This window comes from Patella vulgata, chromosome 8, assembly GCF_932274485.2.
Source record: "Patella vulgata chromosome 8, xgPatVulg1.2, whole genome shotgun sequence".
Classification (NCBI taxonomy): domain Eukaryota; kingdom Metazoa; phylum Mollusca; class Gastropoda; family Patellidae; genus Patella; species Patella vulgata.
In genome coordinates, this window is record NC_065886.2 from 16,003,627 (window position 1) to 16,021,690 (window position 18,064).

At 35.1% G+C, this 18,064-nt stretch overlaps 1 protein-coding gene across 3 annotated transcripts; it reads right to left on the reverse strand.

Annotated features, from left to right (window-relative positions):
• Window positions 1-587: 587 nt before the first annotated feature.
• Window positions 588-18,029, reverse strand: LOC126829767 (PR domain zinc finger protein 10). Of its 3 annotated transcripts, none has more exons than XM_050559885.1 (14): window positions 17,984-18,029; window positions 13,253-13,681; window positions 12,746-12,892; window positions 12,160-12,366; window positions 11,476-11,560; window positions 10,737-10,967; window positions 10,260-10,405; window positions 9,221-9,341; window positions 8,431-8,583; window positions 7,816-7,928; window positions 7,329-7,508; window positions 6,878-6,950; window positions 5,002-5,269; window positions 588-4,529 (listed from the first exon to the last, which is right to left on the reverse strand). In XM_050559885.1, exons 2-14 carry the CDS (start codon window positions 13,643-13,645, stop codon window positions 2,555-2,557), a joined length of 4,092 nt encoding a protein of 1,363 aa, XP_050415842.1. In that variant the 5' UTR covers window positions 13,646-13,681; window positions 17,984-18,029; the 3' UTR covers window positions 588-2,554. The 3 variants fall into 3 exon arrangements, with proteins under 3 accessions (XP_050415842.1, XP_050415843.1, XP_050415844.1); XM_050559886.1 differs by having other exon boundaries at window positions 17,865-17,985; XM_050559887.2 differs by lacking the exon at window positions 17,984-18,029 and adding an exon at window positions 17,275-17,363.
• Between the last annotated feature and the right edge of the window lie 35 nt (window positions 18,030-18,064).

The window sequence follows — 18,064 nt, forward strand, 5'->3', positions numbered from 1 at the left end:
GATGGAGCAAAAAATTCATAATGCGACAACGTCTTGCTCAAAACCCACACTGATCAGCAGTGATTGTGAATATTCGCTAGACTTTCGTAATTCTCAAAACCATGCACTGGTTTTACCATATTATGGAAACCAGGAAATCTTGGGACACACAAACTGGAAGTAGCATATATAGAGGCCTACTAATAAATGTAAATTCTAACCCTTTTCATCAAGTCTATACCAGAAATTTCAATAAGACCGGGGATATAAAAAGGAATTGGAGAGAAAGACTTTGGTAACCAAATGAGAGGAATTAATATGGATATATCCACGCAATTGTGCCTATGTAGGTTGCCTGTAGTGGGGTAGCAAACCAAATTTTTATAACATAATCAAACATTGGCAGCAAAAAATCTTTATTTTTCATTTAAACAGTCACGATCCAAAATTAGGTACCGGTACCATCATCAACTGGATAACACAAACTACTAGGATGTTCAAAAATATATACCAGCATAAAAATGATGTACCTGGAAGCACATACATTTATAGACCACTGTCTGGTACCAAAAACAAAAGACAAGTAAATGAAATGAAATTACAGCCAATAACAATTTGTACTTTTATTTAGTATTCATAATTTGATGTTACATTCAAATTCCATTTAGTTAATAATAGAAAGGCTTATTATGGCACATAATACACCTCCACTGAAAAGCATGCAGGATAATTTTTGACTTAAAAATATGAATACATTTAAGGTGCCATCTCTTTAGTCTAGCAGAAAAGTATCCTAAAATTTGATTTACATAAAAATATTTTGTTCTATTTTGTGCATTTAGAAAAGTTAATAACATTTGTCTGACCACATGCATAAAGCAACCCATTATACATACCCTAAAACGCGACTACATTAAGTTCAAAGTTCAAACTGTGGAGAACATACCTTAAATTTTAAAGTCATTACAGAATCTGCCCAACACCATACCTGACTTGAGATAACCCAGATATTTGCTGTATGTATTATACGGTTCATCTGAGTGGTAGGCAGATTCTGAAGTGTAGCAAAAATTGTAAAGATTTTTCTGAAATTACATTTAGATTCCACCCTGCTACACAAATAGCACAAAAGATGCAAATATTTGTTAGAAGCAACATCATACATTACTATATTACATATATTTACAAAAATATTTAAGATATTATATGACTATAGCTATTTACATTAACAATCCCACATTATAAAGGCATTTAATAAAGAGAATTATTTAAGAGGACATTCACCGAAAGTTCACTAAAAACTTCATACATTGCATTAGTGGTCATGTCAAATACTGATTTTACTATTCGACTATTCTAATTATCTGCATGTTTGTTCATGAATATGAGTTGATTACACTGAATAAATAACAGTAAAATATTTCATACTAGATATCACATAACAAACAATAAAAGATAAGTTTGAATAGCCTTGATAAACTACTCAAATTGGAACATTTGTGTGAGCAGTACACATGGCAAATGTAAATTGGTTATTTTACTACATACATGTAATTCTGTCGAATTTATGTTATATGTTAGCTTTGTTGAATAGGATCATACAGTGGGAACAATAGCCTAATATTAAATGCAGTTTCAGGAATTGGCAGTTTTAATAGTAATTGCAGTTAGACTAATTGACAGTATTAATAGTAAATGCAGTTGCACTAATTGACAGTATTAATAGTAATTGCAGTCACACTTATTTAGATCTAGCATTAATAATAATACAGTATAATATTTCAGTGAGAACAGAAAAAATATAGTTATTTCAATGTTTGAATTGATTTTGCACTACCTTTAATAAAGTTTAATACAGCATCATTCTATAATGGTATATTTTAAACAGCTTCACTCAATTATGACATTTAAATATGATCATAATTTAAAGATACATTATGTAATTGGTAAATATGTCTATTGAAGGTCTTTTTTCTGCCTTCAAATGTAATATAATTATTATTTAGACATTTATTCACATTACAGGCCCATAATCAAATCTCTAGAAAATCGGATGGTCTAGATATTAATTGGATCAGACCACCTGTGCCATTTAATCCGTCAACAAAAAAATGAGCCATTTATTATCTTAGCAACAACAATCAAGACTATGCTATTCTTGCCAAAGCTTCAAACATTCATAATATCATTCAGAATTCAGTAATTTTACTGAAACTTTCAACATCTTCATTTTTGATTATCTATTTTTCAACGACCAGATCTTCATCTAATTCTTACATAATGCATCTTTATTGCAACATATAATTGCCAAATATCCTTAACTTAGACTGAAACCATATGACAACAAGGAATCTTAATCTTTAGGTACTATTATACAACATAGTAAGTTCCTTAAACAAAACAGTGACCCCTGGTCCTGACTCCTTTATAAACACATTCAGAAGATTTTCGGTCTGGACACATTCAGAAGATTTTTGGTCTTGACACATTCAGAAGATTTTCTTAGATTCTTTGGCCGTTTTGGCAATTGTTCAACAATAAATTATACATAAAGTCTGCATAAATAGAGTTATTTTTATCGATAATTTTGATAATTTGTCCAAGTTCGAGGGACAAAGTTTTGCGATAAATTCACTGTTGAACCCTGGTTTGGTGGATTTGTCACTACGAGGGAGACAGGCACTGCTTGAGGGGGTTGGGGTTGGGGACTAAGAGAAGGAGGAGGTTGTTGTGGCTGTTGTTGCTGGGAGCTTGTTAATAATGTAGCAGCTGACACCAGGTGCTGGGGTTGAGATGTAGTCAACTGAGCATGAGCTAGAGCTGGACCAAGGTGACTTAGTTCAATAGTTGTGTGTTGAAGCTGCTGTAGTTGAGCTGGTTGAACGTGAACCATCGTCGGGCCCTGGACACCCTGGGCTATTCTAGCCGCTAAAGCGTGATAGTCCCCTCCAGTGGACGGACGATATTCCTGTAAAGTCTGCGTCAGTTCACTCATGGCTTGAGTGAGAAGATCGGCGGCTTGGAGATCGTGAGTTTGTTGCGTTGCCACTGTTACGTCTGTGTAGGTAGCAGGTTCCATTTGATGATGCTGTAAGTTGTTCTGATCTATCAGCTGTATATCTTCCTTTACGCGACGTTTATCAGGAGTTGGAGGAACCAAATCTGGATGCTTCTTTCGTTGATGTTGCATGAGTTTTGCCTTGCTAGCATACTGTTTGTGACAATATGTACATTGTTGTGGCAGGGTAGTAATACTTCCCACGGTTTGTGAATAAGTCGGGTTGGGTAACCCTGGTATTTCTGGGATCATCGACTTCTTACGACTACTAACTGGAAGATCGAAACCAGGGTGATTCTTGATAATATGAGCTTTACGTTTGGAGCTCGACTTGTAGACTTTATCACAATACTGACAGAAGTAATCACGCTGTGTTTTTAGAATTGGCAGATTTAGCTCTGGTACTAGATCTGGAGTGATGTCAGGATGTCTTTTAGCCAAGTGATTGACCAGCATTCCACGCCTTTTAAAACCCAGTAAGCAGGTATGGCACTTGTAAATAAATCGATGATAATCGGTTGGAGAAACTTTAGGTATAAATTTCTTCAGTTGTTTGTCCCGCTCCTCAGCATTTACAGGTTTTGGTTCTCTTTCCCCAGTATGCATCCGTTTGATATGCTCCTTCAACTTATCTTTGCGCTTAAATTGACGACCACAATTTTCGCACATGAATTCCCGATGTGTTGAATGTTTTAGCATGTGGAGCTTTAACTTGTCAGGGCGTGAGAAAACCTTATCGCATGAGGGACATGGAAATTCTTGATCTGAGTGGAACTGTTTCATGTGTTTGCGTATCGTGTTGAAATCATTAAACTGCCTTGGGCAGTGTGGACATGTATACAGACCATTGACACAGTGCTCCAAGCTGTGGAACTTGAGACTGCTGGTTTGGTCGAATCCTTCCTGACAGATTGGACATTGATAGTATTTCTTATCACTGTGAATCTTCATATGGCAAGCCAGGGCCGAGTTATTCATCAAGCGTTTTTGACAGACCTCACACTGAAGTGGTTTGGAATCCTCCGTACCGTGACATAACATGTGTTTGGTTAGCCGTTCTTGTGTCCCAAAAGCCTTCCAACAATTATTACATTTGAAAGGACGAGGAGGAATTAATTTCTTTTTAGATGTTCCGTGCTGTGTGGCGTGCGCAATCAAATCATTTTTGTTGTCAAATCGTGCTTTACAAACTGGGCAAGCGAGATAGTTTTCCATACCAATACCATTAGTAACATCTCCAGGTTGTCCACCATTTTCTGCATTCTGTACTGGAATTGGCTCTGAAAACTTTTTGATTTCATCCAAACCCACATCTTCTGCAGCGTGAGTTAATGTATGCAGGTTCAAAAGGTTAGAGTTATCAAAGGTCAGGTCACAGTGCATGCATACCCATTCATTTCCACCAGTTTCCTTGCCTTTACGTTTATACATTGACTGAATAGTTCGACGTATCTTCTCAGAGTCAGGCCTCTTCTGATATTTCTTTAAAGTTCTGAAAATATAAAATGTAAACAATGAATACTGATTCATCAAACTCTAGTTCTCAATTACATTAAACATAGACCGGAGAGTGCCAGTGACACGTTACTACCAGCAGCAAAATCATCCAACCAGTTCTAAAATCCTTGACAACAAATCTGCAGTGTAAGTGTCACATGTTCACATAGTTAACCTATTTGTAGTGATCTTTGTTATGACCCCAGGCATGGAATCCATACACATCTACCAAGTGTGTCAAAGTGAATTCCCCACGACCAAGTTAGTAAGAAGTATACTTAAACTCGAGACAACACAGGAGAGAACAATCTGGGCGTTCCCAGATATACGAACAATCCCAAGAACACCACATATTTACATCACTGCTATCTATGCTTTCGGATTAGATTTGGCAAATTTGCACTAAATATATATGGCAGGTGCCTTATGTAAAGTAAATTAATTTGCCCAGGTGAAATAAAACTTACTTGTTTAAATAAATACTGGTTGATTTTTTCTTCCATTGATAACCAGAACTTTCCCCATTTTCTCCCTTTCCTTTATTCTTAAACCATCTTGATGCCAAACTCTTCTTTCGGATTGCTTTAGCTTCAGCAGTTTCATCAAAATCTTCATCCTCTGCTCGTGGAGATCCAGTTTCTTCATGTACCACAAGATGGCGCTGTAAAGCAGGAGCCGACCGGAACTTCTTATTACATTCGTAACAAGGAAACTTGTATTCTTGCTCATCCATATCTGAAACACAACAGAGGGTTGGAAGATATATATATATATATATATATAAAAAATAGTTGCCAGACAACAAAACATACGCCCACAGCAGCTAAATCATCTGAATAGTCGACAAGTTTTGTCACATATTTATTCCTTTGTAGGCAGGCATCGATATTTCTGCGCACATGCACATGGTGTGCGCAGGCACATTTGCTTGAAAAAATTTTTTTGCAGGCAAATTTTTAAAGATGTAGCCACGCCGGGCGGCGCCTGCGCCCGGCACTATTTTTTGGCGCCCAGCACAAAGAATAAATCGAAAAAGTCCAGTCGTATTTAAACCCCTCCGTCCATCTCTGTACACAAACTCGGCGCTCGAAATTTACCACAGCAAATAAACGGCAAAGCCATGGTAAAAGCCGACGTACGCAAACCATGTCTGCCACGGAATAATTTATTTTTCTGTGCCGTAGTAGACCCTATCATCCCAAATTAGTTTAAAGAAAGATGTATTGGTATTTTGTTTATTTATACTTAGAAGATGTGTAGGCCTAGGTCTATTCATTTTACAATTATTGTACGGTCTTTATATTTGTTTATTTGCCGTAAATAGGTCACCCAGACCAATTTACGGCACTCCAATGTTAAAGGTTTGAATGTCGTAATTGTCCAACACGTGCCTGCAAATTTTCACGATGATCTTATTTTATTTCTTACCTGTGTTGACCGTGGATTTGTTACGGCCCGAGAGTAGGACTAGGAGGACGATTAGAGCTTTCTCAGTTTCTGCCTGACCTGATTCTCATTCCACCGTAATAATAATAATATTCGTGAGACACGTACAACAACTTTACAAACAAGTCAAATAATACAACGTGTTTTAATTATCAATATCTACCCGTTGTCATAATTCATTGTACTCAAATAAAACACAAACACCGTTTTAATAATTTTGAATCTCAAAGTAATAAAGTAATATCTGAAAAAAAAACCCAACAAAACAACAAATACCGAAAGGTCCTCAACTTATCTATACAGAGAAACAGAGTGGGGCGGGACAATTTTATGCTCGGTCGGGTGGTGTCAAAAAGTTTTTAGATCCCTGTATCATTGATGAAAATTAAGTGAATTTGGTAAAATTTGAATATATAAATGGAAATTTGATTTGCACTGAACCAAATACAAAAGGCAGCAGATGCTCTGAAAATACCACAAGAAGGGTTTAATTTTCATAAAAGACCGCGCCCCCTCCCAAAATTTTTTGGGCCTCGCTCCGCTCGCCAAATATATTTTCACACCACTCACCAAATCCTGACTACATCCCTGTGTTTCAGTATGACCCTGCAGGCACATTTTCAAGTGTGTGCGCAGGCACACTCAACTTTTATAAGAGTCCTGTTTGTAGGTAATGGGAGCATCTACAAGACACTTATATCAATTTCATACAGATCGTATGATAACTTTTGTGGTATATCCATGTGGGTACATAAAAAGCCTTCTGCAAAGTTTCAGTTAGTGAATGATACCAACGCACACATGCTAACCATTCGGCCATCCAACCCCCCCATAAATGATATAAATAAAGTTGTCTGTATTATGAAATGAATGATTTATAAAGCATGTTTTTCCTACCTGCCATATCTCGTTCTGTTATTTCATGTATCGGTATTCCTATTCTATCACCATAGTGAGCTGCATACCATACCTACAAATAATAAATGTATGGTTTAATTTGGTCACTATTAATTGTGATATAATTAATTGTGTGTCTTATACATGCAATTTGTATCTTTCTTGAAAACAGTCCACAGGCACTGACGATAGACCTTACATTGTAAACCGAAGCATACACATTAGACCACTCAGCCACTCAACCCCCGATATAAATATATTTTTATTTTGCAAATAAGAGGAAATGCGGTTTAATATAACGTTCACCCAAAACAAAATAGGTCATTTCAGGACCAATATATGGTAGAACTTTATTTTAACAATTCACTTGGAAATCAAGCGGTTAGACCTACTCCTTGTCAGAAAAAATATAAGTGGGTGTAATCAATTATTTTGTGACATATTATCTAACCTTAAGTTCTTGGCGAGGTTCAATGTTTTTTATAACAGAGAAGAATATATCCTGGCCATGTTGATAAGCAACCACATTCTGTTCAGCAAAGTTTTTAGCTGGTCGAACAAACATCATCCAATTACACTTGTTTTCATCAGACGTTTCAAAATACCCAACAGTATTATCAGCCTTCTCTAACTGAAATAATTTGAAAGACATTTTTAAGCAAAATAAATTTCTACTCTGCAGGAGAGACAAAGATATATCGGTATTCTTTTTCAAAGGTAAACTTTTGATGATGATTTTTTTATTATTTATTTTAATAACTGGAAAAATCTTTCCAAAAAGGAGACAAGTATCACCAATGTAAAACATGTTTCTGTACATATGAAAGATTAACAACTGGTTAATTATACAAGGTACAATTTGATGGATAGACAATTGCTCAATTTATTGTTTTTTAGTAATGTCCCAGTGACATAATGTATAGAACATCATGACTTACCATTAATAAAAATTTAGGATTTGTCAGATGTTGTTGTGATGGGACTAATTCACCCACAAATGGTCCAAACTGTGTCATCTTAGTGATAGCTTTCTTAGCAAATACACCCACTTCTAAAATAAATATAAAAATCTGAGTCAATATAAGTATTGTTTGCGCTGTAGAAATTCAGTTTTGGTTGATATAAATGGATTTACATTCAGTTTTTAAATTTTTTTATTGTAATTTCTAATCAGTTATGTTCGTCGGAATCCATAAGCAGTCCAAATTGAATGGTAGTCGTTTGCGCCTCGTAAATCCAGTCTACATCGGCAGTAAAAATGGTGCTCGAGACCATAAAGAAAATTCTAAACTATGTTTCAGTAAGATTCACCTTTTTGTAGCTACACTTAAGCACTTGAGTGTCTACTCATTCTTTCCAAAACTTGCTCTAAGTTCATGTAACTGACAGTTTTGTAGCTATCTTGATATTAGTGTTTAAAAATTCGCTGTAACATTTTACCAAAATGTACTGTATTTATTTAATATTTGTTTCGTTCTCTTTTAGAATAAACTTTTATTTTAAAGAAAAGAGTTATTAATGACAGCCAAATGGCTTTGTTTTTATTTACTTACCATTATTAGCACCACCTATTTCGTTACATCTGAATATATGCAGTAAAGGTGGAAGACTTGACCACGCTCTTGACAAGACTACTTTGTCCTGGACAACTGTGATACGATGTACTGGACAATTGGGTGTATAGGACGACATACACTCATCACACCCTGGAATAGAGACAGTTTAAAAAATGATCGGAATAGGAATCACAGTTTTAATTTTTATCCAGTGAACAACAACTTGTTTCAGAGTTATGAAATTATAATTAAACCAGTAGAGTGGACCAGATTTGATAATGGAATATAATCCTCACTCAACGGAAGTATAAACAGACTTTATGTAGACTAGAGTGTAGTATTTTAATCATAACTGGGAGACAGAGCTCATTGTAATTAGATTGTATTATTAAAGTCCCATTGCATTATTTTAACGAAATAGGAATCCGTTGTAAATGACATTATTGTGAAAGATGAATCTCTAATAGAAATAACCGTCCAAAAATGGTTCATTTCCATTTAGTATTTACAAAGATATGTTGAATTGAAATATATCAATCTATGCTGCTCGCTATGTAATAAGTCTGCCGCCATTTTGTTGTTCAGCAACATAATTGAAGGGCCTTTTTTAAATCTGATCCATGTCGTGAGATTATTTAACATTGGTATTTTGAGTACATATTAGCGTTGATGAAGCGTTTCGAAATTTTGATATTTTAATGAAAAATGCAAATAACGCATAGTTACTTAAATAAGAAAGTGGAAACAATCTTTTTACTACATTCTGAACTGCTGTAACAGTACTTACAAAGTTCTTCAGGATTATATGGTCTAGGTACATAAACTCTTTTTCTCCATGATGACGAGGTTGATTGTTCTTCATCTAACATGGCTATTCTTGATGATTTACGTACATTAGTCGGCTGCATCTATAATATAATATTATTGTAAAGTTTATTTTATTGGCTTTTCCCTAGAGATGTAATGGAGTTCAACATCTTATCGACACCATAGATTTTTCGGTTTTCATTAATTTCGATGTCAATATGTGTGGGAGATTATAATATACAACACAGCATTTCTTCTTTAAATTACAATAGACAAGGGATCTTTACATGAACTCAAATGTGTACAAGGATAGAACTTCATTTTTAGTCCCATCTGAATAACTAGGAAACATTTTTGTTGTGTGCCAGCCGCCCCACTTGCAAATAAGTGAGCACCTGATTTGGAATTTTAGAGGGTTTTATCGTGGCACACTTTAGGATTTAAACAGTGTTTTAACTGCTTGAGTAATAAGGCTTGAGTGTTTCAAACCATGCAAAGCTTGACAACATGGTTGAATTGTGCACCCTATCAAACATGAACATATCTAATTGTATATGTGGCAGGTAGCTTTTATTAGAATTCGAACCCAGGAAGACATACATGCTATCCATTCAACGATAAGGGTACAATTCTGGCCAAGTGCCTAAATTTATAAATCGCATGAACCACTTGAGTCATGTGAATAACTGTGGCGCTCCCAAGTACTACTAAACAGTCCTACAATACGGAGACCTATTCACATAACTCAAGACGGTTTAATGTGGTCTAAGGTACAGTAGTTTTAGATGGTTTAATTCTGTTCAGGGACATACCCATATGAAATATATATCGCTTCTCTCTAATTTTCTTCAAGGAAATGGCATAGTCAATATTTACATATACATGACTTCCCCTCACTCAAATACAAGAAAGCAAAAATACGAAAACATTTTAGTTCAATCATCTGTCATCTCCAAATAGGGTTGATTGCAAGATCTCCATTCTTGTTGTTCATTATAAAAGAAAATAATTTCACATACCCTAATTCCACTTGATTGTGGATTATTTTCTTTATTTCCATCATCATCGTCATCATCTTCCTCATCATAATCATCTGTTTCAAACGACTGATCTAATGCTGAATCACTACCAGTTACCATATTACCACTAACTACTGAAGGACCAGCTGGAAAATAAATACCATTTAAAGATACATTGTCTCGAAAGTATTTATCGGGTGGTTATTTCCAATAAAAGTATGGAAAATTTGGTATATATGGAAAGTATAGATGCCCAATAATCTTACTAGAAAAATACTGGATTACCTGCAAAACACTCACGGGGCAAGCACTGTACAAAAATGTCAGGGTATCACTAACTGGCAATCCGACTGTTGTCAGCCAGCTTATTATGTGCTAGCTTGACTGAGGGAGTGGTTGTTATATCTTGATCAATGGTTAGGCGGTTTTAGGAACAATGAGGGGTGTCAACATACAAAAGACCATGTTTACACTTACCAATTTCATCCGGCATGGCTGAACTATCCGCTGATCTTTCCATGGCGGAATCAAGGGTCATATCTGAGGTTGTGGACATTGACATGTCATGAGTAGACGATAACTGACTACTATCTAATGTTGAATCCATGATGGCCACCTGATTAGATGCTCCTAAACCAGCACCTGACATCGTTGAATGTATTCCACCATGACCTAGATCTGATGATGCTACCAAATATGATCTGGGACCTTTAATAAAGATTTTTAGACATTTCGGAGGAATTTTTTTAGTAGAACAATGTATCGATTTGCAAGGTAACTGTCAAGCACATGCGGTACAAATTGATATTAGGCACTAAACAAGTTAATATGTTTGTTCCTGGGATATCAATTTGCCAATCCATTATCCCAATTTATATTTATGCATTTTTTAAGTGCTTTTACACATTATGAAATATCAATTTAACTTTACGGTTAATTCGTTGAAATTCTACAGCATGTAAATTGACTGACAATTAAGTTTGCTGTCAGTCAGTCAAGACTGGCTTGTATAACCAAAATGAAGGCCCTAGGTTGTTTAATGATAGACAAAACCATATAATAGCATAAAAAAAAGATTTTTTTCTAAATAACAAATACGCAATCCAAGCATATCAACATTTATGATAGAAATTAAAACTTGTACTGTTATATTCTATTAACGTCAAATGATCAATATTAATCTTCTAAATGACTAAATTATTTAAATGGTTGCTACCTGGTGTAGAATGATGAGGTGTAAAATCTTGTAGATCTTCCTGTGTTGTATCTGGTTCACCATTAAACTGATCTAAATCATGACGCTATAAATACAAATGAAATAAAAATGTTAAAGTATAGCTAGATTTCTGTTATACCATGTTATTTATTAATGTAAAAATGAAATGAAATAGGGTTGAACGTCCCACTTTTCTGCGACTGGGCTTATGAAGACAGGTAAATTATGTGAAAGGGAATACAACTGACTTTCTGTTTTCCTGGATCAAAGTTGAGTGCTCGTCATAGAATTTTTTTTGAGAGGTTTACAAGCTCTTTTCGGCCTCCTTGCTTGAATCACTATAATATTCCAATAATAACCATAATGTGGATTTTTACATCATTATCACAATGATGAATATTTCAAATATCATCCTGTCACTTGCACAGGGTCCAGGGCAGGATTTACCAATAGACAGTAAGTATAGGGCCCGGACAACATTTCTATAAAGTATGTGCAGGAAAACCACACTACATGCAAAAACAAAAAAACCGACAAGACAAACCTGTGGACAAGACATAGCAAGAAATAAACAACAAATATCAAACCAATGTTTTGATGAGTTTTGCCTAGGGACCACATATAAGTAAATTTCGACCATGACAGGGTCTAAACTGCAGTGTATACTTAAGAAATAATACTCACCTTTCTAGCTTCTGCGACCAGATTTGCATGAACTGCCCCTATAGATGATACATGATGATCTGAGTCCATGTCTCGGTGATGTTCATGTTCTACATTAGATATAAGAGCCCCATCTGTTGTACTGACCTCACCATGTGATGATGCATATTGAGGCATGGACGTCACTTGTACTGTTACATACTGTGCACCGTCAACACTTGAAGTTTGCTATAAATAGATATCAGTAAAATTGATACATAAATCTCCATTATGAAATCTGGTCATTTCCAATACAACTTGCTTCTCAAACGACAAACATTCAATCCTATTTCTGTAAAAATTGATTTGTACTACAACATTAGTGCGTAATCTGACCCTGTTCATGAATATATATCACAATAGACTGTTCTAGACACCTAAGCAAACATTTCATCCAATTGTGAATAGTTTTAATTTTAAGATATTTAATTTGTTGAGCTACCAATAATCATATAAGACAACACAGTTCTATGAATAACAATCACAATATTATACACGCACAAGATTTCACTGGTCGTCATCAAGCATACAAATCTACTAAAGATTACACCAATAAACATTTATTTACCACTGGTTGAAGAGTTATGGCACTTGTCCCTGCTTCATCGCCATCAGGACGTAAACTTAATGTTGATTGGCTAACAGAACAATCAGCTGGGGAGACAACTCTCTGTACCACCAATCTATTTCCTGGATCTAAGATCATGTGATAACCCTAAAAGAAGAAAGAAAATAAAAGATTAAGAATTGAAATGGCAGCTCTTGAACTGGATCATTCAATTCTAGTTTCACCAAGGTAGGGACAGAGTTAGAAAGAAAGGAACTGTGAGTTTTATAATGATCAAATGATTATGGTCGATTGTCTTATCTTTGGATTTTCTCCAGATTCCTCCCACAGCAAATATGTCTGCATTTTTCCCTAATTAATCTACTGTTCTAGACACCTGGTCAAACTTTTCATCCAATCCATGAAAGAAAGATATATGAATAAAATATAGGAATTATGGAGAATGATTTTCAGCTAAAAACTAATTTATAGTTGACTCTTTAAATGATATATTACAAATTTACTCACCCCTTGATGTACATTAAGAGTACTGCTGTCTACAGCAGATGGTGTTATAAGTTGAGCACTATCAGCTTGTACCCCAGAATATGATGATATACCCTCACTCCCTGTCGGTACTTCTCTATATTCTTGTACTGGGGAAACTCTCCCGTATGTTGAGTGAACAGCCTGGTACAGATCAGACTGAGAACCACTGATACTATATGCACCAGCAAAATAGCTCTGTGGACGTAATTCATGATAATGACCTTCATACTGAGAATGTGCGATTGCTTGAATGGCAACGTTATCATTGTAGGCATTTTCGTGGCCATCTTGTGTGGTTGTTACAGCAACAAACTGGCTCTGATCTGGAGGATTCCACACTTGATTATTGTCACCACCATTTTGATCATCCATGTTCGAATGTCAAATATCTGGACAACAAACGTCCCCCTGAAACACAGTTAACATATTTTAATTAATGTTTAAATAATCAAAATCTGTACAAACAATTTCTTGACTTCTGTTATAAATGGAACGATGGGATCATTAGTAATCATTACTAAATTTCAAAACTTGCGTCAAATCAATAACCCACAAAACTGGGTGGGTGAGTTTACCCATAGAAAATGATAAATGTTGAGTCATGAACAGATATATACATGTATCAACATCTTCTTATACTCAAAAGGCTGGGATGGGCAGGTTGGCGAGGTCATCATCTATATGCGGGCATGGACGGGTGGACGGGTCGCGATCTATATGTACATGTAGGTTATTCGTTAGGACGCAAGTGGTGAAATTTTGTGACTGTCCCTAAGTGAACGAAACAAAGCCAACAGGTAGGCTGATGTCCTCCACCTCAAACCCAAAATAAACATCAAGGTAATGATGTAATAAAACTATACGCCAAGTTTCATCAACCTCACTCAATTAGAACCAAAGTTATTGTGCAAATCAAATTGCTCATCTTTGCTATGTCTAAGCAAAAAAAGATCATCAGTAGCATTCATCAAATGACCAATGAATGCCTGATTATTTAAATTTACAGATACAATTATTAACATGACAACCCCATAATCAACTCTTTAGACCATCGGATGGCAGAGATTTAACTGGATTATAGAACACCTGCAAAATGTAAAGATAATATGGATATTCGAGTCTTACTCTCGATTGTCAAGTACCGTTGCTTCGATAACAAACAACCCGCTCCACATCTTGTCAAAACCTCAAACTCCTATAACTTTGCTCAGATAAAAGTAATTTGAATGAAATTTTCAATATTCATTTTTCATAATCTATTTTTGAACTATTATAGTAAGAATGACCAGCTCTTTATCTAAATCTTACATGATGCATCTTTAAAGTCACTCTGCCATTTGAGGTATTTTAAATGACCTGCGATCTAAAATATTGTGAAAGTTGAATCTCTTTATCTTAACAGGAATATCAGGACATTAAGCCCGATTTCATTTGATTTCTAAAAGGAATATCACTATCAGTTCATAAATAATAATAATATCGTCATCTATAAATTGCGTTAATACTGAAGAAAACAGTACCTAAAGCACTTTAGGTTTTTATATTCACTGATTATTTACAGATCAGGGTTTTGAAATAAGAATGTTTTGAGTTGAGATTTAAAATGTCCCACAGACGGTAATTGTTTCATTGACTGTGGTAGTCTATTCCAAAGAAAAGAACCAGCATAAGAAAAGACATGTTTTCCAAGTTGTAAGTTAATGGCTGGAGATTTTAGAAGACGATTTTTCTGAGAACGGAGATTTCTGCTGGTAGTATAGGGTTCTACAAGACTTTTTATATAAGATGGAGCTTGGCCGTTTAACGCTTTGAAGATGAAAAGGAGTAACTTAAACTTAATTCTTTGCTGAATTGGGAGCCAATGTAAAGATTGCAATACAGGGTAGATATGTTGATGTTTTCTAGTTTTAGTGAGGAGTCGAGCTTCTGAATTTTGAACATGTTGTAGTTTGTTGATCTGATAGTCTGGTGAGCTGTATAGTAAACCATTATGGTAATCTAGTTTAGTTGAGATGAATGCATGAATGAGTTTTTCTTTATTTTCATAATTGAGATAGCGTTGGATCTTTCCAATTCGATGTATATGATAGAAGGCAGTGGAACAAATAATTTATATAGATGATCTTTAAAAGATAGGGTCACCTCTAATATAGCACAGATATTTCAAGCTTTATGGGTTCTTGAAATTATTTCTTTTATCAAAATTAACTAGCGTTTGATCAATTTTTCAGAGTTATTGCTTGGTTCCAATTACTAGCAGTTCTGTTTTATTTGGATTTAATGTCAAGAAATGTTTTGTCATCCACACAAGAATTTCTGTAAAACAAAGTTCTCTATTTTGTATCATAGAATGTTGAGAATCTGTCATGTGTCAAATTCAATACATTGACATGCTCTTAAAAGAACCCTTGACAGTTAGAATTTGATATAAGAGTAGGCTGTAGCGCCGCTGTTCAGGCAAAATCTCCCTCGTAGAACACTGCATGACGTATGCCCATCTTCATTAGCCCAGTCGGAGCAGAAAAGTAGGATATTTATCCCCTTTTATTTCATATCACCACTTAACTATAATTGTTTGGTAAAATCGTTTGATGGACTTCTCTTTAATTTAATTGAATCCAAGCTGGGAGATTATCTACTATTATCTACATACATTAATATTTAATAATTGATGAATTTGATTTTCCTATTTGTTTTAAATAATGGTAAATATGTAACAAAATGGTTGTCTCCAGGAGTATAAGGCAGAGAGTACTACTGCTAGTATATTCTTACTCATTACTCTTACTTCATGTTCACAAGGCTGTAATTTCAGTGTACTTTTGTGATAAATCAGGACAAGTGTATTTTTGGGGGGCTAAATTCATATTTCATTCATTTCGAAAATGCACTAACACTCTAATACCCGGCACTCGTTAAATATTCTAGAGAAACAACTAGGTCAATATGGTTCAATTTTATGTCAATAATTCGCTTGGGTGTAGGAACCTTAACCTCCCTAAATCATTAGTAAATGCACTGTATTTATTTTTTAATTTTTTGATGAAATCTTTAAAGCAGCTAAAGCGCTAATATTTTGAACCTAGAAATTGTCTTAAATGGGAAGCAAGGCATTATAATAATGTAATATGAATGTACATGTATATAAACTGATTTACAGTCAATCGTTTCTGTTTTTACTGTATTTTCTAAACGGCTATGTTCGGCGAAATACGCCAGAAGTCTCAACCGAATGACAATCTCTAGCGTCTGGTTATTCCAGTCTACACTGATAGTATTTATTATGCATGCTCTCCAGATAAGAATATGACGTCATCGTCTGACAACTTGTGGAATATATCTAGCTTCAATCTTCGAGTCCCTTGCTACAAATGGCGCTGAAATGCATTATGGTACACAATTCGTGTACCAATGGCAAAATGTTTATTTTGTCTTAATTATTGGATATCAGAAGCCCATCTTTTCGCAGTAAGATCATAACATCAATATTGATTTAAACTGACAAATAATTTGTGTTTTCAATGTCGAAGATTATGGATGATACTGAGTTATAGAGACTTCTACTTTAAGTAAAAGCTTATTAATTTATCTTTTCCATGTTTTGATTATTGAGGATCTTTCTTCTGAAAGTGCATGTACTTTAGGGTGTAACTAAATATTTGCGACCATTTCAACCAAGCATTTTACACAAGGAGTTATCATATATCTGGGTAATCCTATCCCACCTACCATTCAGATATACTTCAACTGTTGATGGGGGACATGGTCTATTATGTAAAATTTTCACTTTGGATGTTGGTTCACTTATAATTTAGTTTTAGTGGAATTCTTTTATCAGTTGATATATTTAAACTGATATTTATCATCAGTGAACAGGTTTTGTTAAACAAACAAATGCAATGCATCAAAATTAATAAAATTCAAGACACTTATTTCCCCATTATTTTTCACCCAAGTCAGTGAAGCCCTGTTTATAAAGTAGCAGACAATGTGTAAATTACCAGCCATTTTGTTTTCAGTTTGATTCACCAGTGGTTAACAAGCTAATAAGTGTTATGTGCTATGCTGAGAATTTTTTTTTTTTATCCCACTCCCAGATTTATTTAATAAGTCATTTTCTGTGAGATCCACAGCTTGTGATGTATTAAATGTATTGGTATGTAAAAGACACCCCCGGATAAGAGAATAGAATCGTCGCGACGACTCGAATTTTTATTGCGGTTGTCAATAGGGGACATGGGATGTCTAGTCAACAATCACAAGCGTTCAAGGTTGTCTGTTTTGTGCAGTAATGGCGGCGAATAAATTATGAAAATACGGTCTAGAAAAGGGTTATAATTTATTTTCTGAGCAATAAAATAACGTTTCAGTACAAAGACTGACTTCCCGGGAAGATCTTTCTAAAATATGAATCAATACCCGCGACCCCTCTTCTAAAATGATCCGACTTGGGCCGGACCCATTTTGAAGGTAAATAATGCATTTTGGAAGGTACCAAGAGCACAAAGCAATGAGGGTTGATCTTGTCAATCGCCGTCGGCGTCTCGCTGTCAAAAACGCTTCAAAATGCACGATCGCGCCAATACTTTACCTGATATGGTTCTGTGTGGTCTACTGATATGTTTGCAATCAATTTTCACATTTGCTATGACTTATTTTCACCATTAAACAGAAATAAATATTTCGATAAATTACGGGAAAATGACCTACCTCCCGATTATGAAATCTCGTGGCCTCACGCCTTAGATCACGTGACGAGTCTTCCTTGGCTGAATCAAAATTGCACAAACG

What these genes read in the sequence shown, in the direction of transcription:
- LOC126829767 (XM_050559885.1), bottom strand. Translation starts at nt 13,645, where the DNA reads ATGGATGATCAAAATGGTGGTGACAATAATCAAGTGTGGAATCCTCCA. An exon ending in TGGTCGCAGAAGCTAGAAAG is followed by an intron (nt 11,561 to 12,159) that starts GTGAGTATTATT and finishes TTGTATTTATAG; the next exon opens with CGTCATGATTTAGATCAGTT. An exon ending in ATATAATCCTGAAGAACTTT is followed by an intron (nt 8,584 to 9,220) that starts GTAAGTACTGTT and finishes TCTCTATTCCAG; the next exon opens with GGTGTGATGAGTGTATGTCG.